The sequence below is a fragment of the Nothoprocta perdicaria genome, unplaced genomic scaffold, assembly GCF_003342845.1.
Source record: "Nothoprocta perdicaria isolate Ctin4 unplaced genomic scaffold, notPer1 scaffold_29, whole genome shotgun sequence".
Taxonomy (NCBI): domain Eukaryota; kingdom Metazoa; phylum Chordata; class Aves; order Tinamiformes; family Tinamidae; genus Nothoprocta; species Nothoprocta perdicaria.
The window spans coordinates 226946-254423 of NW_020455521.1; the positions used below are offsets into that span (position 1 = coordinate 226946).

The 27478-nt window shown below is 36.4% G+C and overlaps 1 protein-coding gene across 2 annotated transcripts in view; it reads left to right on the top strand.

Annotated features, from left to right (window-relative positions):
- The window catches only part of SPOCK3 (SPARC (osteonectin), cwcv and kazal like domains proteoglycan 3), a 164241-nt gene that overhangs the window by 48705 nt on the left and 88058 nt on the right, over positions 1 to 27478 (top strand). Inside the window, exons 3-5 of one of the 2 annotated variants that reach the window (XM_026041653.1) lie at positions 13070 to 13078; positions 13176 to 13221; positions 27225 to 27339. In XM_026041653.1, the coding sequence (XP_025897438.1) occupies positions 13070 to 13078; positions 13176 to 13221; positions 27225 to 27339 (170 nt within the window). The remainder of the gene's footprint in view (positions 1 to 13069; positions 13079 to 13175; positions 13222 to 27224; positions 27340 to 27478) is intronic. The other variant, XM_026041654.1, reaches the window with a different exon arrangement.

Genomic DNA, 27478 nt, shown 5'->3' on the forward strand with positions numbered 1-27478 from the left:
TTTGTAGGACTGGAAGAAAGCCAGTGTCACTCCAACCTTCAAAAAGTGCAAGAGGGAGAAGCTGGGAAACTACAAGGCTGGTCAGCCTCAWCTCCATCCMTGGAAAGATGATGGAGCAGCTCGTCCTAGATAGCAGCATCTCTAAGCATGTGAAGGAAAAGGTGGTGATGAGGGGTAGTCAGCATGGATTCACCAAGGGGAAGTGGAGTTGGATGAACCTAACAGGCTTCTACGATGGGATGACTGGCTGGCTGGATGATGGTAGAGCCATGGATGTTGTCTACCTTGGCTTCAGCAAGGCTTTCGACACAGTCTCCTGTAGCATCCTTATAGGAAAGCTCTAGGTGTCTCTGCTGGAGCAGGGGCCTTGGACTAGGTGATCCCTAGAGGTCCCTTCCTTTAGTAAAAAATAGCTGATCATTTATTGATTTTTGTTTATACATTTTGGTATCATCCTGTGCTTGTATTTTGAGGGCATCTTCTCTGTCATCTTCAGGTTCTACTTTTGGGGGCCTCTCTTACAATCTCTTCAACAGTCTTCAAGCTGTAGTTTCCTATCTGTAACAAGAAAATTACTGTTTATTAGCACAGGCCCATTGTGGAGTAGCCTTGTACTGGGATTATAGATTAGTTCACTCCACAGAAATAAAGATTTTTTAGAAGAACATACACTGAAGTTTAGATACATGCTATAGGTGTATCTATATGAGATAGATGAGAGCTGCAGTTTTGCAACTTTTGTGGACTTTTATCTTTAAATTAGTTAGCACAAACTTCACTATTTACTAGGCTATGACATGCTTTCTCACTCTGGTTTCACAAGCATATAATGTTCCTAACTTTCCAGGTGTTATCTGATCTACCCAATTTCCTTGAGTGCTTAACTGAAAATTGGTCCTGGTCCTGTGAAACATTCCTTATCACAGAGGACTGTAAGAATCCTAAAACACAGTGTATAAGAAGATGCAAAGTTGGCTCCACGTTCTGTTGCAGACCTGACTGCTGTGAGTATTGGAGAAGCAATTTACTGAACTGTGTTTTAGGATGGCTAAGAGAGAGCATTCAGAGGGCGGGAAGCAGGGCAGTCTTCTGTTTGCTTTCTGCACTGCCTGTTTGTGTTTACTGTTTCACAGTAAGAACAAACACACACGTGCACACACACACACACACACACACACACACACACACACACACACACACACACACACAAGCTCTGTGCTCCAATTCTACATGCCAAGCTCAGTTGCTAGCACAATAGGGAGCTGTGTGCCTGGGAGGCAGCCGTGTCCTCTGCCTGGGATCTAACAGAATTGAGAATTTGATTTAACAGTATAAATGAAGAAGGGAATAGACTTCTGGGAGATCTTCTGGTTGACTCCAGTCATTGATATGGATTTGGGTTTAAGCCCATTTTCCTGTATTTTTAAGGCATTCCTTCTCTTTACTATATTTAGTGTTCTGGATTATCTGGGAACAGTAACCATTAATGAGTGAATACAGTTGTGTGCACCGCATTAAACCTTATTTATGACTCACTACAAGCGATCTTTTTTTTTATGCTATTCTGGCCTATTGCTGGGAATGACACTCTGCTACTGAGAGAAAAATTACTTTTCAGCCCAGAAGAAAACAGTTTTTCAGTGAGCATTCAGCCTGTGCTAATGAAATGCATGAGAGGCWCTATGAGCGGCCCAGATTTGAGAAAGTAAATGTACATATCTTGCTGATTCTACTTCAAGTATAAACTTACATGAACCCTATAGCCTAAGATAAGTTGTCTTCATTTCTAGTGATTTTTGTCAGACTCAGTAGGGAGGAACCTTAAAATGAATCTCTATTTCTTTCTATTTCTTTTCCTGGAGTTGCACACCTTGTTCCATCTTAGATTCTAAACTATTTGCATAGGAACTATACTCTGATCCTTGATTAATAGCAAATATAAGGAAATGTGGCCCAGATTTGGGTGCTGCTGCAGTAAACTAAATAGCATTTCAGTCTGTCTATTAGAAGTTCCTTTTTGAACATGTTTCTCTGGACTGTAATTATCAACCTTATGAACTGTTGACAGGATTCAGTTGACTGGCAATCCTGGTCCAACTCCAATCCATTCAGTTCCAACAAAATTTGCTTTCTTTTGATTACTCCCTTCTTTCTGTGATCCAATAATTCATTAAAAATAAGGAAATTGCCTTGTCCTGTCTCATGGTTATATATTATATCAATACATTTGGTATGTTTAACTGGTAACATTTTTTTCTTTAAGAGAGTAGACTCTTTCTTTTTTTTAGGTATAGAACGAGACCAAAGAACATAGATTCTTGTCACTTTGGATGCTTTATTTTTCTATGGAGAAGGAGCCCTCATTTAGAATTAAGCAATCATTTGGTTATGTTATGGATAATTCCAAGGTTTTAACAAATATTTAGCATCTACCAGATGCAATTRTATAATGATAATTGAATTTATGGAAAAAAAAGCTAGTATATATCTATACAGTTTTATATTACTTTACTAATATGTATTTTACTATTGTTTTCTAACTTTACTGWTTGTGGAACTACCCTAGTTCACAGTATAACTATTTTTCTTCTACTACTGTCTATGTAGACTTGACTACAATGAGCATATATAAAAACAGGTGTTCCAATGTTAATATCCACAAAGAACATTGAATGAATATCTCCATCTTTGGTTAATTACAGATTCTAAATTGTAGACTATGTCTCCCTAGATTTAAGTTCAGGTGTGTGCCTTATTTTTCAAAGTCCTCAGCTTCTTTAACGGTTTTATTTTTCCTCACTAAAATGTTACAAATTGTATAAAGTAGGTCTTATTTCAGTATAACTTGATGTMTTTTTTACAATATATGCAGCACCTTTCTTCTTAAACTGAGAGCAATAATTTTTAAGTGCTCCCTTGTATTAAGTAGTAAATGCATTGCCTGTTAGCAAAACCTGTGGTTTTGCTTCCATCTCTTTATTGTGTTGCCATATCTGTTCTTAATTGCTCTGTAATAATTACACTATAATACTTCTCTCATCTATCTTATTTCTTAATTTCTTCATTTTTCACTAAGATAGGACTCTATGTTGTTTTCTATCTGCATAGTAATGAGAGGTAGACCAGAACACTGCTCTTTGCCTAGACATAAGAGTCTACCTTTTGTGAGGAGCATACCAAAATCCTCTGTTACACAAGCACTTATTAAAAACATCAGCAACAAAAGATAATATCTGCTTCTTAGAAGACATGTTGTTGTCACATGTTTTGTCCAATTGGACTACTGTACCCTCTCTTATAACCTGCAGAACTTCAAATACCATCAAAATTGTTACCTTTAGCGACTATTCTCATTCTAACTGGTGATTTATCTCTGATTGTTTTAGCTTATTCTTCACTCAAGAACAGCCCAGCATCAGGAATTACATGATAATAAATGATAGGTATCTTCAGAACTTTGTAAGGAAGGTATTAGCTCCTTGCACAAAGAAACAAAGCTATGAATCATCTTTTCTGAAAGACATAGTTCTTATCAGGTCATGAGGAGGACCTTTCTTCCTTACACTAAAAGATACATTACTTGCTATATCCCACTGTGAAGATTGTTGGCAGGACAGACTTAATGTCAAATGCTGTCTTGCCTCTGAAATTTCTTTCTGTGGCTAGGTAGGGTTTCATTATATCTACTGATGTGGATTTTTTTTCCCCTBTTTTCCTTTTTTTCTGGTATTACTTTTTAGTAGCAATTCTCTGCTTGACTTTGCTAAATAGTTCTGAAGTATGCTTGAAAAGAAGATTTAATATTTTTTGCTCAACGTGTTCATTTCAATTATACATTTTTCAGAAATATGCAAGTCTAAAAATATCAAAGCACTTATTCTATATGTTTATTATTCTTGTTTTAAATAGTAGCTTTTAAAATAGCATAAGCCAATGCATCATTTTCCCAATTGAAACTAAGAAGTTTTAAATAACATACTTTATAAAATTCTCAACAAAAGAACACACATGTTGTAAAGACTTGCTCTTAAAATTGGCAAATGCCAAAAATAAAAATTCCTGTATTTAGTTTCTGGCACATATACTCTATAATTCTGAACGGCATAATCTTTTAATATGTGTTCGTATATCTTTTTATTCAACAACCATGTAACATCCACCACAGAGGATAGGCAGTCTTCATTATTTTGTTCTGACTTGCTCAACAGGTTACCCTATACTTTGAACTTCTTGATCAAATCATTCTGAAGGGAAAAGATAATTTCCGCTTTTGTTTTTTATTAGTGTTCAGAGAACAATGCATTGAAGCTGCTGCTTATGTTCACAATAAGATGAATAGAAGATGAGAAAGAGGAGTTATGTTTTCCTTTTTTTATAGCAAGTGGGATGAGATGAAGACCACAAGTGTACATTCTGTAGAGTCAAAACATTAGATCTGTGCTTTCAGCATATTTGGTGGTGTTATAACATTTGATATGTTCAAAGATGGCCTTCAGTAGCTCTAGAGTTTGCAGCAGGAAGAACTTGGTAGGTAATCTAGTCAGAATCTGGGCTTGCTTTTAATGTTATTAATTCAGCATAGAATTCTATATAATAATTTCCTGCATTAAAACAAATCAAGCGGAGGAAACCCTGGAAATATGTATTAAATGGAATTATTGATATGTTATTGTTTTTTGTGGTCATGTACTTTTAAAATTATTTCAAGACCCAAAGCTTTATAAGACATTCTTTTTTTGATATTTATAAAATGCTTTTTTCAAAATTGAATTTAAGCTAGAAATTTGAAATTATTCTAATAAATAAGAAACATAATCTTTTTATCAAAAACAAAGAGCATTTCATGTTGTTCTTGATGTCTTAACAAGAAAAATACTAAACAGAGAGCTTCTTGTAGGAGTAGTTGGAATCTCATTGTTATTGGGAACAAGAAACGTATTTTGCACCGTAGCAGGAAGTTTCTCATGCAGCAACTTTGAAATACTGGTAGTGGAACTTGCTGATGCCATAAAACTAGCTGTTGCTTTTTCCAGTAGAAAGAATCTGCCTGTCTAACAGTAAAAATTGATTGAACTTGATTTATTTCTTGCAAGTGCCTTTTTTGACAAGAAGCTTAAAAAAAAAGTCAATAGAAATTCTAATCCAGCTTTATGTTGACATCTGCAACTTAAGCAGTTACTATTCTTTGGATGAAGCAAAGGATAAAATACTTTACCTCCTCTTACCAAAGGAAGAATGGATGAAGGGCTGGATGAAACCCTGGATGAAGGGCTGGAGTGCTCCTGGATGAAGGGCTGGAGTGCTCCCTCAGCAAGTTTGCCGACGATACCAAACTGGGTGGAGTAGCTGATAGCCCTGAGGGCTGTKSTGCCATCCAGAGGGACCTGGACAGACTGGAGGACTGGGCGGCGAGAAACCTCATGAGGTTCAACAAGGGCAAGTGCAAGGTCCTGCACTTGGGGAGGAATAACCCTGGACACCAGTACAGATTAGGAGTGGACCTGCTGGAGAGCAGTCCCGCAGAGAGGGACCTGGGTGTCATGGTGGACGACAAGTTGACCATGAGGCAGCAGTGTGCCCTGGTGGCCAAGAAGGCCAACGGGATCCTGGGGTGCATTAAGAAAAGCGTCTCCAGCAGGTCGAGGGAAGTGATCATCCCCCTCTACTCAGCCCTGGTGAGGCCACATCTGGAGTACTGTGTCCAGTTCTGGGCTCCCCAGTACAAGAGGGATGTGGAGCTGCTGGAGAGAGTCCAGCGCAGGGCTACCAGGATGATCAGGGGCCTGGAACATCTGCCCTRTGAGCAAAGGCTGAGRGAGCTGGGYCTGTTCAGCCTGGAGAAGAGRAGGCTGAGGGGGGACCTGATCAGCGTGTATAAATACCTCAAGGGAGGCAGTGAGGAGSAGGGGGGYGGCCTCTTTTCAGTGGTGGGCAGGGATAGGACTAGAGGAAATGGCTTCAAACTGAAGCATCRGAAGTTCCACAGGAACTTAAGGAAGCATTTCTTCACTGTGAGGGTGACAAAGCACTGGAACAGGCTGCCCAGAGAGGTTGTGGAGTCTCCTTCTTTGGAGATCTTTAAAABCCGCTTGGATGCAGCCCTGTGCCACGTGCTCTAGGTGACCCTGCGTGAGCAGGGGGGTTGGACTCGATGACCTCTGAGGTCCCTTCCAACCTTCGGCATTCTATGATTCTATGATTCTATGATTCTATGAAGAACAATTCTTTCTTTGAGGCTCAGAAAGAGGCATAGAAATTTTGGATTCCTTTCCAGAGTCTAAAGAAGCTCCAAGCTAATCATTTGATCTGTTCTGATAGCTTGGTACCTAGGACTGAGTTTTCTATTTTATTTTTTCTCATCCCAGTTTTTATTATTTTTGCTATTACATGTACATATATCAATTCAACTATTCAAGCAGAAAGCCTACTTGATTAAAAAGATACTGCCAAAGGGCAGTAGGAATGAATTGTTCCTTTTCTTCAAATCTTTGGATGTGTTAAGAGTATTGGCATGCTGTAAATAGGCATAGATTCTGGAGGGGGCCCTGAATGTAAACCAACATTAACAGGTTGAGAGGCTTGGCTGGGCTCATGCTCTCAAAGGTCTTTTCCAACCATAATGACTCTGATTCAAGTGTCTGCTTTGATCTTCTTCAAAGGAGGATAATCACCAGATTTTCCATCACTAGGTAGGTTAGGAGGGGTTGTTTGTTTTGGGGGGTGTGTGTGCGCGTTTTTGTTGTTTTCTAGTGAAATCTTCTGACTCTCCAAGGACCGAGATTTGGATGTAGCAAAGCACATAGGTGAACTTGGTCCAGACTTCTGTGAATTCTCTCTGGCCTCATAGATATGATATGATTTTTCTGCCAGTCTCTTTCTTACTCATCTGCYGGGGTTGGCTGTCCCTCCTGTCTCTGGGCTGTGCTCTTGTATGCAGAGACCCAGGAAGGAGTTTTGCCTCTTTTAACCGGGCTGTGGTTAACAAGGTACGTGAACAAAATCACCCTTCTGAGCAGGTATGTGAAAATCCCATGGGTGACCTTCTCTCTCAAATGGTAGTCTGTTTTCCACTCTTAGTTAGTCACCATTAGTAGTGAAATGAAAGCTCATTGTTTTTTATGATGTGCAAGAAGAAACTTAATGGTTTAAACTGGCATTTAGGTGCCTATAGGGTTAATGCTTTAATATCAATTCTTTCCTCTTAAAAATGTTGGTCAGATACTATTTTCTCGGTATTTCTGAATGTCAGCTTTAGTGCACGTTTTGTATTTGCTGGCAAAAGGCGTTCAATCCTCTATTATTCAGACCTGCTGTTCTGAACACTGCTGGTATGAAATAGGCAGCCTCCACAAAAGCCCTCCTGAATGAGATGTGTGAGACGAGAGAGGGCTGAAGAGCGGTGGCTCTTAGCCCAGCCTTATCAGCAGCGTGAGGAGCATGAGGCCAAGAGAAGGGGCTGGGAGTGACACCGGCTACGGGGAGCTCGGTGCCAGCGCTGCCAGAAGCGGCTGTGGACTCGAGCGCTGCCAGCCCGCGCGGGAGCTGCCGGGGAGGCTGGCGCCGCTGCCCCTGGAGGCCGGCRCCGAGCAGCAGACTGGCGTCCTCCCGGCTCTGCTCCAGCACTGCTGCCCGCTGAGCTCAACGCCAGCAAGAASGAACGGGGCTTTGCAGCAAGGCGCTGCTGCCCGCAGGTGTGATCAGCCCTTGGCTGCCATAACAGAGATGCTGAGGGTAACTCTGTGAGTTTTCCTTATTTTGGGATTTATTTTTTTTCCTGATGATTCTTTGATTTGCTGGGCTAATCTTTAAGAATACCTGATTTCCAGAAGTGCTGAGTGTTATTTCTAGTGCCTTTTTCTGTATCTGAGGTACTAAAGTGTTAGTACCCCTCACTTTTGGGCACAACCCTTGTTGATATTGCCATGAGGGGCAGAAGAGGCACGTTTTCTTAGGTGGTTTAAGGGAACACTAAGAAGCTGAGATAGATGGCTATGGAACACGAAATGTCACGGAGCCCTTGGAAAGTTTGGTATAAATGAGTTGATCTGGCTGCTGCCAGACAGGGGCAAAGAATCACAGAATATTCAAGGTTGGAAGGGACCTCTAGAGATGATCTAGTCCAACCTTCCCGCTCAAGTAGGCACACCTAGAGCATGTGGCACAGGGTGGCATCCAGGCGGGTTTTGAAGATCTCCAGAGAAGGAGACTAAAGGCAGGTAGGGGATGYGCTGTGAGCACAAGCGTCCTGCAGGAGGGTGCTTGAGGCAAGCAAGGGCTTGAGCAAGCTGCTGTGGAGCCCTCTTAGCTCAGTTCAGTTGGCTTGTTGAACTGGCTTTGCAAATAAAACAGTGCAGACTAAAAGATAGAACCTGATATCTCTAACCTGATGAAAAGCAGCATGTGTGGGAGATAAAAATATAATGGAATAGAAAACCATTAAAAAACACTTGAAATTAAAGACAGCAAAATAATCTAAAAGCTAATGTCAGTAACAACACAAGAAGTTGTCTGATGGAATCTAATATTGCAAGTTTTAACTTACATTGTAAAACATGCAACCTGGAACATTTTTGTGTCCAGAATTCTGGAATATAATTCCAGATAATTCTTGGACAGTTATCTGTTAGGCTGATCCCTTAGTTGGCAGATTGTAAATCAGGTGTTCAATATCTCATCTATAAAAACTGTTTTATAACAGTGAAGTTATTACTTGGATAAGATGTAATTATAAATTTAGAAAATTTCCTTAACTTTTAGGGGACTCTTTCATAAATCAGCTTTGATTTCAATATATAGACTCTTCATTACCTAGCCTATATTAAAGACAGGAGTATGAATGAGAAAAAAAGTGCTGGCTCTTGCTTTTTCATTTTTTGCAATTCAATCTTGGTCTAAAAATGCTTGCTAGGAAACTGTCCTATTTGCTCTCGGATACCTGCTGTTTTTTGGCTGAGACTCATCATAGCTACCATGTATCTCCACATTCTTTAGCAGTACAGCTTTGTGTTAGATAGTAATTCTTGTGCTAGATGTCAGYAATATATGTCAGCATCTACAGAGAATGCGGGAGAAGAAATCAATAAAAACAAGTGCAACAGAAACCGGTACTTTTGTGTTTTTTGTTTTAAAGAAATTCTAACTGAAACTTTGCCATATCTGTACTAAAAGGAGCTTTGTTGTTGTATTCAAAGTGGACCTGGCTTTCATGCTAAGCGTTTTGGTATTGCTTTTTGCTGTGCTTGTGTGCTGCTTTTACATGAATGTGTTTATACTTTTAAATAGTTAGGTTACCATTTCTGTCATAAGAACGATGGTGTATTTTCTATTTTTTACTTTTTGCACAAGTGGAAATAGTTAACAAACAAAACTTAAGATAATTTCTTTTCCAGCATCTCCCATCTCTTTTCACGTTTACAGTAGCCAAATAGGTATTTCTTACCTATCACTATACATCAACTTTTTTTTTATTATTATTATTCTTTAAAGGAACAAGGAGGGAAGAATACAGCAAAAATATGGTTGATAAAATACTTTTTTAAGCTATTCTGATTAAAATTTTTTAGTAAGCTGCTTTTGGTCTTTTTGAATTCTTAAGGCTCTCAGATTTTCAGATTACATAAATGATATTTTTAAGTAAAACCATTTTCAGGGCAAAATGCGAATACTCTCAGTATTACTCTCAGAATGGATGTGTAATTGCAGCATTGAACTTTAATTCTTAGAAGCGTGGTATCTCTATGACCCTGCCTAAGCAGAATGATTAAACATGCATAATTTTTTAGACAGTACATTAGCCTATTGGAATCCACGATACCTGGCTATTAGAAGTGCTGCATGTGTTTTTCAGACAGAAAGACTTAAAGACTTACTGACTTACAGTCTCAAGAAGAACAGTAACGGTGAATTTTCTGTTTAAAATGCATGGATACATTTAGGTAGRTAATGTTGAAAAAGCAGAATGTATATTGTGAACCAAATTTACAACTTTTTTTCCGTATACKTTCCCCACGTGCCCTTTTAAGTGCAGGACAGAGGCAAGGAGGCCACTGAAAGGGTTCAGATAAAGTCACGGCCCCTTTCCTGAGACTTTGGCTTTTGACATTTATAAATTGTTGAAGGATACTTTGGCTAGAGGCACTATATAGCTACTCAGCCTTTACTGTCAACTGTGGTTGTGTTAATTCTGTTTTTTATTTTGTTTTAAAGTTATGAAAGACAAGGGTTTGAAAAATATATTATCCTCCTAATGACTGAAGAGAGCCACTGTAGTATTTAAAAAAAGAAATTAAGTAATACAAAGCAACATTTATGAGTTTTATACTCATATTTCTACACATGTTTTGGTGTGAGTAGCATCCTTAGTGAGTTCTTCATTGTAGTGATATTGGTTGATTGGTGATATTGGAACAAAAGAGTTTCAGTCACTTGCTCGTTTCACTTGACTGAAAAAATGACTAGTACAYAGAAACAAATTGAATATAATGGGGAAGAATCCATGTGGCTTTTGTAAGGGCAGGGTGTGCACCAGAGTTCTAACATGATTTGTCAGAGCTGCCCAAAAGGAAACGATTACAAGTTTTGATGCCTGTATTTCTAACTGTATTTCCAAAGGCTTTTCATAGGATCTCTCTCTCAGCAAAAGCTAGGGAACACAATGCTTTAGGACAAACAAGAAAGTTTTTACATGGATAAAATTGAGAAAAAAAAAAAAAGAAGATGAAATAAAGTAAATGACCTGTTTTCAAAGTGAAGGTAGTCACCTTTCAAGTTCCATATCATAAGTGGTGGGGACCAGATTATTTCTCAAATTCATGAGCAATAAAAACAAATGAGCTATATGATAAGACCAGGGGCTTCGATATGTAATTGCCCAGGATAGTAGCACTGTCAGTTGTGGAGGAAGACCTTACAAGGCTGAGTAATGGATAGTAATAAAATGTCAGAATAAATTAAATACAGATAAAAGTAGTGATATACATGAGGACAAACACTCCACAAGGTTATCCCTGAGGATGAGCATCCTGGAATTAAAGTAGAAGGTTCCTTGCAAGCTTTAATTCAAAATTCAGTACCAGTGGGAAGTATACACATAATGGGGAAAGGAAGGCAGAACAAAATAGTGTCACTGAGTTGTATAGGTGTGTAGTGCTTCATCTTGAAAGTTGTGCACAACTCCAGTCATACCATCCTCCAAAAGTCTGGAAAAGATGCAGAGAAGGGTGACAAGATAGGTATGAAAKTGGCATCTATGAACAGGAGTCAGCTAGCTGACTCTGTAGTTATAGATGTGCCTGAGGGATGTTTTATTCGGGAATTATTGAGTTGTCTGTGCTATGGAGAAGGTGAATGGAATTAATTTATTGTCTTTTCCAATACAAAATGAGGGGTAGCAAAGTGATCTGAGAGTATTGCAGATCCAGAACAAAACAAAGTGATTTTCATGCAATGTGTGTTTAAGCTTTTGAACTCCTCGCCATAGGCTGCTGTAAATTCTAAAAGCTCATTTAGGTCCAAGGTGAAATTGGACAAGCTCATGGAAGAGAAATGAGAGCTATTAAGTACACAGGAACCCTGTCTGGCTCRGGAAGTAATTGAGCTACAAATGGTTTGGGGCCAACTTGGGAAAGTGTAATATATGCTTGCCTGGCTCCTCAATGTGCTGTTCCCCAAATCCCATACTGCGGGATGCGTAGCTTTGAAGGCCCTTCAGTCTGACTCAGGCAACAGCTCTTTTGTTCTTATATTTTTAGGTTTCAGTTATTCTRCCTTTTCAGTATCTTAATAAAAGTGTATTATCTGAATAGGATCATTCTGGGTCTGAATTTTGTGATCTTACTAAAACTGGAAAGAGAGTCTCGTACTCTTAGAGTGTGTGTTTTTTGGTTTTTTTTTGGTTGTTTTAATATTTTAGATGCTGGTCTGTATTTATTTACTTCCAAAAATAGTGATAAAAAAGGCAAGTAACATACACTATCTCTTGTAGATCGTTAGCTGGTGCAGTGTGAGAGTAAAGGAGCTCATGAGTACTGGCACACAACTGTGATTGTCGCTCTCATTCCTGTTTGAAGCATCTTAATAAAACATCATCAATGAAAGACTTTAGGCTGCAACCACTTTTTCTTTATCTTTTTTTCTTTTTGATTTTTGTCCTAAGAGGTAAAATGATTTATTAAAATCCAGAGATTATTATTTCCACTTAAAGATGTGCTTGATAACCCCTTCAGCTTTTGTACGCATTTTCCCAGTAGTTCGGTTTTCTGTATTTGAGTTTTCCCTACCATCATGGTGATCTTCTAGCCAATGGGATAGAACTGTTGAATATAGTGAACTGCTGGATGCAATATATCCAGTGTTTACTGCAGTTAACCTAATTTTGTGTCAAAATTAAATGTAGGATGCAGTCTCTTTAACATTTTGTTGACAGAATTGAGTGGAAATAAAAGGTGCTTTTGTTCTTTCTGTTTGTTTTCTTGCTCCACATATAATCTATGACACCCATTTACTATCAAAGTTCTTAAGATCTTATATGTAAGCAGTGTATTTAATTCAAGAGTTTCCTTATAAAATGTGACATAATACAACTGATGACTTAATTAGGAGAATATTTTATGTTTAGGAAGACGATTTGTAGAAAATTGAGCTAATMTTAATAATATAAAGGTAGATTCTTCTTTCGATAGTTAAACTGTATAACAGAATATTTAGTCTTTAATGATTTAGTCAAATCATAATTTTTTAAATTTACTTATAGTTTAYTGATAATGGCTTTGAAACTTTAATTTTGAAAAATTAGTCATGGAAACTGTAATTAATGAAAATAAAAACAAAACTACTGTAGCATTTTAAAGGCAGCATTAGAAACATTGCCTCTGTAAGTACTGTAAGAAATCCATTTCTTTATTATAAATGCTTTTTAGATAGCTTATTTGTTGTTGKTTTTAACAGTGTTTATTGAATGAACGCAAAGGGCCTCAAATTATATGCATTCTATTCCATGTAAGTAACTTGTCCCATTATGATGACTGTAATCTTTTTCTTATTTGTTTTTTTTACTGCTTGCCTTTCTTAGGAAGTAGAGGTTGGTATATATCTTCTGTATCTCACATTCCTGTGTTTTTCATGTGTACATTTATTGCATACATTGTACTAAATGTAGATTGTTTCTCCCTCTCCAGGATGATTATTTTCGTACATGGAGTCCGGGTAAACCATTTGATCAAGGTAAGATTATTCTATTAGTTTTTTTTAATGGGATAGGATGCTTACTGGTTTAAAATAACAAGTTTAGAAAGCTGAATTTGTACCATCCCTCTTCCCTCTTCAAACAGTTGACTTATAACTGACTTTCTAGTCCTTTATAGCTTAAACATTATTTTATATCTGTGATTTTTGCAACCTTTTATWCATTGGTGACAGAGATGGACAGTTGTCTGTGGTTTCCCCTGTGGCGAAGACAAGTATATGGGCTTTGGGAGATTTCATTTGGGAGATTTTATTTTGCTTTGTATATATTAAACAAGGTAAGGACCTTTGTATCTTCAGTAATACCTTTGAAGAAGAAAAAGATATCATGTTTGTTTTTGCATTTAAAAGTAAGTCATTAAAATGTTGAAAGTTCTCTTTATTTGGCTGATAAACCAAGCTCTAGAAAAAGTTTTGAAAGTACCACTCTCAAGTGGAACTTCTTCAGGAAAAGCGTGGAGTTGTGAAAATAATGCAGCACCATATGCTCTGTTATTGGGCATTGAGTTTTTGCCCTTTGACTTTAAGGGGAGATTTATATCAAGAAAATATGAATAACTGAAAAATTAGGCCAAGAATACATAATATGGAAAGTGATTCTGATATGCAGTAGCAGATATTTTAAAGTAACTGCAAAGTGGTCTTATGTGGTTTTAGGGCTTCAGAATGTACTTTAATCAAATTCTGATAGAAGTAATTTTACTATTTTTCAGCTGTTCAAGATTTATTTAGTAATATATTTAAGCTCAGTTTACATAGAGCAACATGCAAAAGGAAGCTGAATTTTGTCTATGAGTAAGGGAAGATGTCGTTACTAGTCTCAGTYTTTGCTTGTCAGATTTAAATTGGGAGTGACAGTACTTTTCTGTGGAGGTTGTCTTAGCTAATGCCACTGTATTGTGGGAAAAAATGAAAAAAAATGCTGTTGGACTGTTGACCCTTAATACTGTTTCTTTTGAGATTTGGTTGGAGGTTTCAACATGGAGCTGCTAAACTTTGGAGTTGCTAAAAAGAAGCCTGACATTTGGCTTCCCATTATGAAATGTTTTATTTTTAACAAATACTGATAAAGTGAACCAAAGTGATTTGTTTGAGAATATGTATTTTGCCATGTGGTAAATTATAACCACACTTCTCAGAGRTGACTTTCCACTATGCTGTATAGATTTGGCCTTTTAATTCAGATTTACTGCATTATGCCTATAAAAGGAAACACTTTGATTTTTTAAATGGATGTACCTTGCTTACATTCTCCATCTTGGTGTGAGAAGGAAGGAGAGGATTTATGAGCATTAAAAAGGTTTATGCTTTGTATTRTTATTAATTTTTATTTTTTCCCTTTGGCTTTTGGTAGAGGCAGATGGTATGTGTTTGGTATGCCTTATCCTGAAGTTGAATGTGCTATGAGTTTTGTTCTGCTATAAAGCTTTTTGTTTGGCTTTGTTATCATATGCATGTTGAAAAGTTTTCCTTCTGTTTTTCCAGCTAGCTATCAGTTTTGCAGAAATTGCATTAATACAGTATTTCCCCACCAGATATGAGTTTTACAAACTTTGGCTCATTCTATTACTTTGTGGAGTTCTTTGGTTGCACTGATACTAATGAACATGTTTCTGAATTTACATATACGTCAACTRTGAGACGATATTAAGGTTGTTGGGCTTATCTTGTTTGCAGAATGCACTGTGTATTGTGTAGTGAATATTTAAGAAGCAGTTGCCTACAGAGCTCAGCTTTCTATTATCATCTGCTTGCAAACTGAAAATTAACATTGAAGAATGAAATGCATCTGACTAAGGAATGTAAATGACTTGCCTGCAGTAGTTCTTTTATCTGCATTTTACTGTGTGGTTTATAAAGCAAATGTTAGCTGGGGACACCTTTGAATAATAAGCAGTACTCCAAAGTTTTATTTGTTTAGTATATAAGCAGACTGGTCTTAATTTGTCTCTGTTATATAGAGATTATGAGGTATTTTTATCTGTCAGTAAAGGCAGTAAATTTCAGTTTTCCCATAGTAACCCCTCTGTAGTTTTTGTCAGTAATTGTCCTCAGCAATAAATGCCTAAACCGAATTCAACAGTGATATTGAGTTGAGTTACATGTCAAATATCTATCCCTGCAGATATTCCTTACAGTTATTCTTTAATAATTAGTTACTTGCATAGTGGTGGGTGGGGTTTTTTTTCTTTTAAAGTGTGAAATTGAGGTTACTGATTAGGAAAATCAGTAACTAGGAAAATACAAAAAGTTAGTAAGAAAGTTTCCCAGAAAATGCTTTGATGTCTATGTTTTAGGAGAGGTCTTCTCTTTTGTTTTTTATGGGAAATGATTGCTTGAAGCCTAGCAAAATATTTGTGATAATAAAATATAATTATAAAAAATACCACATGTTTGTTTATGCATTACAGTCCTTCTGCTCAGATGGGACAAGCAATCATGTGTTACCCTTCGCAGGAGCAGCCCCTCACACTCTTCTAGTGTGACAACCTTGCAAACGTCTGTTCTCTGGAAGTGCATGTAGTATTCACAGTCGTTAYGGAGGAAATCAGATATCTTACAGATGCCTGTGTTTATCACTAAAATAGATGCAGTAGTGACAGTCTCAGCACAATACTGTCCGAATCGTTTAACCAGAAGAGGAGAAGCAAGAGGAGGTTGGCGCTGCGGCCTCTTGCCAGATGTGCGTGCTGACAGGCTACCCAAGCGTGGAGAAACAGCACACTGGCACTCCAGTTGTGTTCTGCCTCACTGCTAAGTTTACAGTGTTATGTAAAATAAAATTTAACTCTTAATCAACTTTTCCACCTAAGTAGCCRTGCGTAGAGACTCTCTGCTTGCCTCACGTTCTTTCTCACGTGTCAGTGGGAAGTGTTGACAAATCTTTGCAGGATTCTCCTTCTACTGCCATTCTCTTCTGTGCAGCATCCACCACTCTGCCAAGCAATAGCACTCTGTTAATGGCACAGAAGTTTCTTCCAGATATAAACCTTTGCACACTCCTAAGTGATGGACAATTTTTTCTAAATGCAGAAATAGGCTTGCTGCGAGAGAGAGAAGTTGCTCACTAAAGGCGATGGTTAAAATCTAAACAAGGGCAGCAGCAGCTTGGCTTGTCTGTTGTGTCACAGTCTGTAATAACACTGCTGGACGTAGGAATAGTTTGTCATCTTGTAATGGGCAAACAGATTCTCTGAGGATAGAAATAAACAATCTTTTTAACAGACTTATCATCGGTGTTTTCTTTTTTTCCACTTTATTTGACATTTTTTCTTCAGAAATGCAACTATTGAGTCAAAAGAACTGAAAAAATGAGCAATCTTTTTAGCATTAAAAATCCTGATTTTGAGCTCCACTGACTGAAAGATTTTTTTTTCCGTTTACTACTGAAGCAGTGCCTTTTACAAATTATTAATGCTTTTATAGACGTATTCTTCCTTTGATGCTTTAAGTTATAACAAGTGATAAAATTACAAATCAATACTTGGAGGTTTCAAAATCCATATAAGACCTAAAATATGAAAATCTTTTTAAATTAACTGCATAAAGTGCAGCTGACTATGTATAATAGGGCTAGTGATGGTAAAATTTAGATGTATATTTGTGTTTTCAATGCTATAAACTGCAGCATTTGAGGGAATATCTCTATTCCAGTTATATTCTTTTGTGTCATTCCAGTTATATTCTTTTGTGTCCTGCATTCATTGGCAGTAAAAAGATACCTATCACAAAACTGTTTGTTGCTGTTTAAAAAAACATCTGATCTTTGTTGCTTTCAGTGTCTGAAGTAGATAATTGGTGCACATGTACCAGCTGCTCAGTAGCACCAGTAGCATGCAGACAGGTTGTCTTTATTTGCATTTACACTAACTACCTTGTGTGTCCATATTCTGCTGGAAATCAGGAACATCCTAGGACTTTTTTGGAAATTAGTTTAAGGTAACAACTATATTCATTTCCAGATGGTGTTTTTAAGGAAATGATGCCTCATATATATTCTTGGCTTTGTGGAGTTTACATATTCATTATTCTCCTAAGATTTCAGTGACTATTAAAATCTTTATCAGGATTTTTGTATATTAACTGAATATGGCCTAGTGTCTTTGAATTTTTTTAAAAATATGTCTTTATTCTGAACCCAAATCCAAATATTAATATGCTGTTGTAAAATCTGGAAAGTCTGTGGCTCAAGCTATCCATAGTGGTGCTCTTCTGATAGTGTTTTAATAGTTTCTTAATGCACTCTTCTGTATGATTTRCCATATTTTGAAAGGCATTCTTATATTAGTATGGGTTAATGTGTCAAAATTGCACATATAGACAAACCTGTGCAATTCTGCTGGTGTTAATAGGAGGTGGTTATACAGAAACATGCAAACAGGCCTTAGTCTGAGAACATGTAGGGCTGTTTCCTTAGAGAATTGTGCTGCAAAATGTTTTTTGAAGAAACCAACAAATATTATGAGCTGTGTTTCAATTTGGCAGTGCCCTTCCTTGAAGCAAACAGAGGTATTTGTTCAAAGAGTAGCTGTCTGTCTATACCTATCTTTTTTGAACACATACCCATAATAGAATGTTGTCTTTAGCAATATGTGACAAATGTTTTTCAAATATATTTGATTATTCTAATAATCTTATTTAGTGACTGCTGAAAGGAAGTTCTTGGTCAAAATTAGAAAGAAACAGTTTGGATTTTTTATGTCTTTGGACTATTCCAAGTTGAGTATTTTAGTAGGTTTAATATAGCTTTAAAAAGCACTTGCTTTTGTAGTGCATGGATGTTAACAAATGGAGAGATGCTAGAGCTGAAATCAGTCGTATTAGAATGGTGTCCAGAATGTGGTAGGCTTTCTTAAGCTTTAAAAAAAAAAAAAAAAAAAAAAAAAAGGTTATCAGTTTTACTTCAGGTACTATTTTTACAACAGATACAAAGATACATTATACTTTTAATGCATTTTATTTTTGGAGTACAGATGGTAGTAGAGCTTGGAGGCTGCAGCTTTTGAAAAACATTGTGTGCACAAAGAAACTGGAGTAATTTTTTAAAGCACAGAGGCTCTTTTCCTTTGCTCAATAGAAATAACTTGGAGGAATGGAGTATTTTCATTTAATGGATAAAATATGAAATGACATTTCCATGGAGGATGAACACCCTGAAGGTGTAGTAGGTTTGTAGATATATTTATGTTTCTTTTAGACCATTCCACTACATTATTTTTAGCTTTTATAGTAATCAGGTTACATTATATGTCTTTTTACAAGACAAATATTTTAGATAACATTTTACCACAGAAATAGATTTTTGAAAGCAACTTGTTCTATGCCTTTTAGCTCTTTATGTTCCATTAACCTATTTCATAGTAATTTGGAGGACCAAGAATATGTAGTGTGTACATACACATCTCTCTATAGAATTTGTGAATATCTTTTCATACAGAAAATTGAAATCTCTTAGGCTTGTGTTCAATAAAAGCATTTGATTCCCTCATTTATAATTTGCAAAAAGCTGTGAGGGGATTTAATGAAGGTCCATTAGTTGAAGACTGTGAAAATAGACATATAGATTTAACTTTGCTCTATTTGTATGTGTCCTCATGGTCCAGCTTTTATAGCAAAAATTACTAATGTCTTAGAACTAGGAATGTATATCCTGCACTTCCAAGGTAGTCTGCAGTACATGGCAATTAAAATGTATCATATATCGCTTTAAATATACTTTAGTCTGAATATGCATGAAATATGGGCTTCTCAGCTCTGTTCTTTCTGAAATTCATAGTATCATTTCTAAAAGTATTTGCTCCTTTTCACGATCTAAAACAACATTTTAATCTGGTGTACGTTTTCATGTATTTAGATATTTTTCAACAATCATTCTTATCTAAAAAATACATCAACCCCTTTTTAAACAGCTTCTCACTGTTTTGAACTTTTTTTCAGCCAGTCTGTGACTGGAAAGACTTAAAGTGTGGGKTTTTTTTTTATTTATTTTATCTGAGAAACACTTTAATGATGCCTTTTCTTCTATATATGATTTTCTTCTGTATATGATGCTGTGATTTGGTGGTTCTTCATTGTTTTGCCCCTGTCTTTCATAAATTTCTCTACAGCAGTAACACTTCTGAAGCACCTTCTCCCACAAAGTTCACAGTTTTGGCTCCTAACTCGCATGCACTGGATAATAAACCTCTGTTCCTCTGATTGTGGTTCTTGAATTGTTTCAGCTATTTATTCCCGTTGAATCAGCAAATGGCTCCTAAATTCTTACAGCTGTTTTAAAGAAAGGCTGCAGAGAGCAGTTTTAATGAGGTTCAACCCAATGTGCGATGCAAGTTATGTCTTGCTTTCAGTAGCAATGCTGGTCTTAACCCCTCACTGCTGCTTCCCCCGTCATCCCACTCTTCTGTCCAGATCCAAGGATTGTAGAACTGGTTTCAGGTCATGGTTTCAGGTAACTGTTTCAGACCCACGAGTTGTTACATTGGCAGTGTGGAAGTGTGGCAGAGGGGAACAGCGACTGGCTAGAGGTAGAGTGTCAGAAATTCTTAAATTGGCAGTATACGGAGTATAGAGTATGTGGAAGTGTCCCCTTAGATTTCTGAAATTTTACTTCTGTCTTTCTTCCAAGGAAGACTTAACTTCCAAGACTTGAAAGCATTTCTTGTCCTGTCTCCTGTGCTTTGATGTCCCAGCTGAAAGCCTGGAGACACAGGTGCCACCAGCCCCTGGAGGACTGTGTGCCTGGGAGTGTTCTGGTGCGTGCCAGCGCTGCTGCTTCCTTACCATTGATACCATCTGTCTGATATCAATGATACTGAGGCCATATAAATTTAGTACGAAAGTGTGTAAAGTGGCTAACAGAGCTAGTCATCAAAAACATGATATTAGAGATCATTTAATGCTCTGTGGTGCAATTTCGACAAGGAGAGGAAAGAAAAAGAGGTAGCAAAATAAATCCAATTAAGAAGAAAATCTGAGGGGGGGAAAACTATGCTAATGAGTAAGAGAATAACAATTCTTTTAGAACATCTTATATGTTTGTAGTTGTCTTTTTTGTCCTTCCACCTTTTTGACCCATTTTATTTAGATGAAGTAAATCCATAGACCTGTTTTCTACTTGTTTTCTATTTCTGCAATCTTGTTTATCCATAGCTTATTTAAATATAGCTCTTTACTAATTTTAATTTACAATATTATAAAGAACATGAATTCAGGCAAAAGTGTTGCATTCTGTAAGTAATTAATGTGCAGAATGCCATTAGTGCACTCTGCATGGTTGCTCTATTTTGGTATGGTAAAGTGCCTGGCAGGGAGCTGTAGGATTTCAGAACTGGGCCTGAAGGTCYTATGTAGCTAATGGATGTTGCACTTATATTTACCATTCCTGAAACTATGAGAACCCAAAAGGACTTTTCATGTTAGACTGTACATGACGGTAAGTAAAAACATTTTTTTTATGGACCCTGATTATGTGTGACTGGCAAATTAAAGAACAAATCCAGAAGTTGCTTTAAATATTTTAAATAGCAATAAAAAAAAGGGAACACACACTTCAGTAGCATTTAAAAAGCTCTGCTTTTATATACTACATAATATGCAAATGTATTCAGGTTTCTGTTTTGAAGTATGTGTGCCACTCATTAACATATATTTTTCCCTCAGAAGGAGAGAGACTATTTATCTTCATCTAGTAAACCTGTTTTACAAAGGAATCACTGCCACTTCCTTGTACACTCTTTTTAATATACTTTGCTGTTGCTTATGTCAAACTTAGCACTTTTATTTGTTGTAAACTCTTCATTTGGATAAAACATCAGTAAATGGTAATTGCTTATGCTGTGAATGTCTCATTTAAAATTCAGCTCGATCTCATTTTGAATTATCAAGACATTCTCATGGTGAGAGTCATTTCCAAGTCATAGGATTTATGCTGACGTCTCATTCAGAAAAGTTTGTTCATGGATAGAAACAACCAGATTGCYTTATATGTTGAAACATATGTTATAAGATGCATAAATACCATTTTCTAAATAGGAAAAATACATCTTACTAGTTTGAAAATAATCTTTGTCAGATAAAACATGAATACTATTGCTGTTTCAGGCAAACACAAACCTTCCATGGGAGGGAACTTTATATAGTGAATTTTTAATGGAGTAGGTCTGGTTTCTTTACATTCTTTTTCTTTTTCTTTCTTTTTTTTTTCTAACTCCAACTTATATCTACTTAGAAATTTTACAATTACTTTTAGACTTGTTAGCTTGCAGCAATATTTTATAAAATCCTTAACAGTATATAACTAAGGCATTTGAGGTTTTCCTTTAACTTCAGTATTTTAAGCCCCCTGAACCTTTCGTAGGCCCCTTGTCTGAGCCAGGATTTAAACAGTGTTGTGATTTTATCTTCTGTGAATCCTTTAGAGAATGTATTTTGTGTGGAGATATTCAATTATATTGTTTTGTGTTATGACTCTAAAACATAACAATTTTACAGAACATTAGTAATATGAGCATTCTTATATATTTTCAAGAAGTTTACACAATGTTATGTAAAAAAATCAAAAGATAAAGTGAATTATATTCAGAACATTTTTGTTTTTCTCATTAGAATGCTCTCCTTCATTTTAACATAAAAATGTGAAGTGCGAAAATTGGCAAGTTTTTAGAGAATGAGCCCTATTGCATGTTGTTTTGCAGGAGCAATCATCTTATTTGAGATAATAGTTTAGAAAAGTTTTAGATAGGTGTCTGTGTCTTTCTGCAGCTGTAGAAATGCAGACATTTCTTTCCCTGACTGAGCCAGAAAAATCCAAAGTCAGTTTTGACCCAGCAGATGTCTCTAAATCCTGATTCAGTGTTTTAGGAGTCCTCTCATTGAACAATCTCAACATGAACTAAGTTTGCTTAGCAAAAGTCTAGCAGATTCTTATTTCATCTCGTGAAAACTGGAAGAGAACAAAGTAGTTTAAGTCTATAAGCTTTGTATTAAACTCTTTGCTTTTTTTCACTCATAGAATATTTATTACTGGGAATGGAGAACAGAGCTGGGCACATATCAGAAGATATTTGACAGATTGTGAAATAATGGTACTTTACTGTGGTTTCTGCCACAGAGCTCCCATTAAGAGGATTCCTACATTATATCTTGCTAATCTTGTTTTTTTATTACATTTCCAATGAAAATGACATTCTGGCTAATAACAGTTTCCGGGAGTACTAGCTGTAAATTACTTTACAGAAGAGATGATGGGAAGCCTTGCTGTCTTGCTCTTCTAAATCTGAATGGTAAATAAATAGATCCATTAGTAATAATTGAGTCAAGTGTTGTGTATAGTAATAGCTTCCCCAGGATGTGATGATAACAAATCCATATCTATCTATTAAAAATCATCAGATGCTTCTAATTCTGTTTTATGGTTTCTCAGCACAGAGATTACAATTAATTTTATTTTTCAATTTAAATTTTAGAGGGAAAAAGTAGGTGCTATAAAGCATTTCATACTCTAATTGTTTTTGTGACTTTTTCTGCTTGTTAAAATGTAATTAGCATCACATTTGATGTTATTTAAGACAAATATCTAGACAGATGTTAGGCATTCTGGCAAATACCCTATAGCAAGCATATTGTTCTGAATAATACCAGCTCAGTAGAAGCAAAGATCAGATCAGAAGTCTTTAGAACCTGGTTTTATCTGACTTCCTAGAAGCCAACTGATACATTGTAGTCACTGATAAAGAAATCTTTTCTGGCACGTTTTACAGAAATGTATTCCTTATGTCTGGAGTCTCTTCATCRTGGTGGAAACCCATGACCTATTTTTAATGACAGCATAATTGTGCTCTACAGTCTAACTTTTCACTTCAATTATGGAAAAAAGGCCTCTAGCCTTTATGATTATGAAGATAATTTAGCAAATGTGAATTAGAAATGAACTGATAGATTGGTGCTGAGGAAAATAGCTAWGAGGGATGCATATATGGCTGCACTCTGGGATTTTAACGCTCACAACGTTTCTGAGGTGAATGTTGTTAGCTGTTTCATAGCTGCTTATTTTAGCAGAAATGGTGAGGAATGGTTGCCAGACTGAATTGTGGGAGTGATGAGGCAAGCAAATTTTGGTAGTGATTTCTATAAGATGCAATGAAAAAAAAATGGAGAATCAGAGCCATTTCTTTACCAAATTAGCTCTTGTATAAGATTATCTAAACTGATATATTTTCTTGAATAAATTTGTGCATTTTTGTGCAAATTTCATTTTGTGCAAAATGCAAATTGTGTATTTGCATTTTGTAAATTGTACATTTGCATTTTCCTAGTAGTTTGAYATGCACGCATCAGGACAGAGATCCATGTGCAGAATTAAGGTGGAATGTGGAAAATGTTTATACTTCAGACTAAAGTATTCTCACTGGCCCTGATCTCAGATTATACATTTCTCACAAGGAAGGAAGGATGTTAATATCTTAATCCTGTGGAGTATGAAGGAAGCTAAACACTCATAATTGTAAGTTCATTGGACTATTTGAAATGATTTACATTTATTTATTCTGCATTAATGCAGAATGTATATGTCATTTTTTTGTTAACATCCCAGGAATGGAGTTCATTTCAAGGTGTATGTTAGAGCTGCTAGAGCTTCTATAATGGAAAGGCTTCCAGCAAAATAGTTGTATAGACACAGCGTCTTCTCTTTCCCTATACGTATTCCATCTCATGGGGTGCTCTGCTAACGGAGCATTTATTCTTGTGCCACWGCTTTTGTCACTGGTACTTGGAAACCTGAAAGATTTCTGAAAGTCCAAATTTGTGTTGGCTCAAGAAAATCTTAGTTGCAGGCAGTTGTTATTAYTGATGTATAAAACTGTGCTCCAAAAAGAGCACAACACAGGTGGATTCACTAGGACTGGCAATGAGAAAAGCAAGTGCACAAATGCCAGAGCCTGCATGGATGTGCACACACAAACTTGAAAATGTATTGAAAATGTATCTGATTTACTCTCATCATGAAAAAAGATGAAATATCACAATAAGAGTCTTAGAAAATTAAGAAAGCATTTTCTGCATGAAACATGGAATATAATTCAATTATTTACTAATTTGCATATAATTTTCATAAATGAGGTTTTTAAAGGTTTATTATTCTGATTTATGACTATACATTTATAACTCAAAAATCACAACCAGGAACAATGCATGAATTATCAGAATTCAACTCTGGTTATCTGCATCATCTGAATTAGGCTGCAAATGTTAGAAAATTGATCATCACTTTCGATAATTGCYTTTGCTGTCATTAGCTCAACTGTTACCACTTTCTGATAATATCACACATAGTTTGGTTGTGGTGAAGGAAACTGTCATTTTATGATAGTGATATAAATGTTGCATCATTACCTTGAGATATCCTAGTTTATAAAGCAAGGATATTAAGTGGGAGCAGCAGATTGGAGACTCAGAAACATAGTTAAGACCTCACATATTTACCCCTTTGGTATGGCTGTTTGCCACCCAAGATGGTATATAGCTTTCACTGCCTCAGTTTATGCCATTAGTGTCACTAAACAGCAGCAAGGCAGGGAAGTTAAGTGAAATGAGATAAATGAAAGGTGGGAACCTGCCTTCCAATGATGCCTTCCAAGGCCCAGACCTTGGGCTAAGACTGAAGAAACAAATGTATTTTTTAACTTAGTTACATGTTTTTAATCTCCACTTAAGAGTTCAAAGGACTTACAATCATAGCTTCAGTATTTTGTATAAAACTAAGGTGAAAATTTGCTGAATCTTCAGTGTTTACAGTAACAGCTTTGTCAAACAAATCAGACATGCTTGCGCATTGTATGCCCATGGAAAGAAAGTACACAGCTACATTTTGTGCCACCACAGCTGCGGTTCCTGGCAGCATTTGTTTCTGTATATTTTCTCCTGGTTCGCCAAGCTACAGTGTGAGTGCAAACAAATATTGATGCTTTTCAAGTATTTGACTTATCATATTTCTGAATTCCGTATTTTTATTCTGTAAGTGATTTGATCTTCCTGTTRTAGGATGCTGCAGCTTTTCAAAAGAACAGGGGTTCACAGCTGCCAAAAAATGTAGTAGTCTGGCAGTTCACAACGCTAGCTAATGCCAGCGCACGTCCACGAGTGTTGGTTGTGCCATTGAATCTAAAGGTAACTTTGCTGATTTAGCCCTCGGATGATGCGGTTGCCACTTTTCCAGCACAACCCGATAGCCCTTCTCGCTCCAGCATGAACGAGTGCCGCACTTGAATTGCTCAAGCGTCTCCTGTGGTGCTGCAGCTATAATAATCCAATCAGCAAACACTGGCAGATTAAATTTCTGTAAGTGTGAAGTTTGGATGAACTCCAGAACTGAGGGCATTTCCTGGCTGTGATTCTGTGTGGTGTACACCAAGCTCTGGCAGAAGGTGGCCCATCTAGCCCAGGAAAAGGTTTGCTTTGGAGATGTCCAGTTTTAATTTCCTGATTTCTAGTAAGGAAATGAACATTTACAAGACTTCTTCCATTTATCCCTTTATCTGAAATACCCATGTTCCCAGCTTAGTACTACATTCAGTACCTTTCAGTGATTCCTGATTTCTRCCCCTCGTGTATTTTTATTTTGTTAAACTATTCAGTTTTGCAAAAGAGCATTCTACCTGACTTAAGGCAGAGAAGATGTTGGACTCCAACATTAAAATCTAAAGTATCTAGAAAAAGGATCTTTAATGTTCTGCTCTTCATTTCAAATCTGATTGTTATCCTTGTTCAGTCATTTATTGCTGCATTTCCTTTTCACTTGCTGAGATTTTTTGTGATCAGACTTATTGTATATAGCTGAATGACTTGTATTGTGGATATAGAGGTGTTCTATTGTAGAAATAAAAAGCTCCTCAAATAGGACAGCATCCATTTCTAACGGTTTTATGATGTAACTAAAGATTTTTTTTTTTCTCTTCTACATGGAATTATTAYGGGTCCTTCACTTTTCTGTTTTGTTGGTAATATGATGTATATTTTATATACAGTTGAATATTTTTAAAAAGGAAATGATAAAAAAGTCAATTCCTCAAACTATATTTAATCATACTTAACACCACACAATCAGCTGTCAAAACTGTAATTAATGATCACCCTGGTTCTTGTTTCCTGGCTGCTTGCTTAGTCAGTCTTACATTACCAACACCTGGCAGTTCAAACTGATAAATCACATACAGCTGTGGTTAAAGGTTGTGKTTTTTCTTTCTGCTCATGAAGAACATAAGAGACAAAGACTTCCTTTCACAGAATATGTATACAAAAGCACATCTTGGAGAAAAAAAAAAAAAAAAGTGAAAAAGAATGAGGGAAAGAGTATTTCCTAACATATAGTTATTATATGTTATATATCTCATTTTAATTAGAGTTCATAGTTTTCTTATTGATTAATACAGAATTTTAGTGATATTTCTTTAAGATCAGGTTTGACTTATAAAATCTAATGTTTTTGTGCAACTAAAATAATCTTGGAGCTGTTCAACTTGCTCTAAGTCTAATTCTGTTTAGAAGAGACATCCCTGAGATTGAGAACAGTAGGCAACAGAATCCAATTGCAGAAGGGGCTTTCTCAGGCAAGTTGACAGTCTGAGTGATATGACGGACACGCAGACAGACTTCCTACGGGTTACCAGGGCTGACCAGGAAAACTGGGTTAGATACTCAGGATTTTTATAAATTAGAAATGGAGGTACTGTATGAAACTTTACAGATTTCTTTTAATGTTTTATGAAGATCTTTTTCCCTGTAGGGAATTCTGTTTAGAATATGGTTAAACATGGTGCATTTTGTCCTGATAAAAACCAAAAACATGTAGTCTGCCATTCTGTACCAGACATAGGGGAGGCCAGCTTTCTCTATGGAACTGGTGCGTTTAATGTGTGTGGGTTTTTTTTATTTTTAATTGTATGTTTCCAGATAATTTGCTAACAATTCTCTAAAATTATTTTCAGCTTTAGATCCAGCTAAAGATCCATGTTTAAAGATGAAATGCAGTCGCCATAAGGTCTGTGTTGCACAGGATCAACAAACTGCTGCTTGCATTAGTCACCGAAGACTTACACACAGGTAAATACCTTAAAAGTAAATTCTATAGAATTCTTTATAGTTTTCATGACAGATTGCAAACTATAAATATACCATGATTAATTAAGTTAATTAACAACATTTGGGCAAAGCAGAAGTGGATCTTAGAAGTAATTATGCA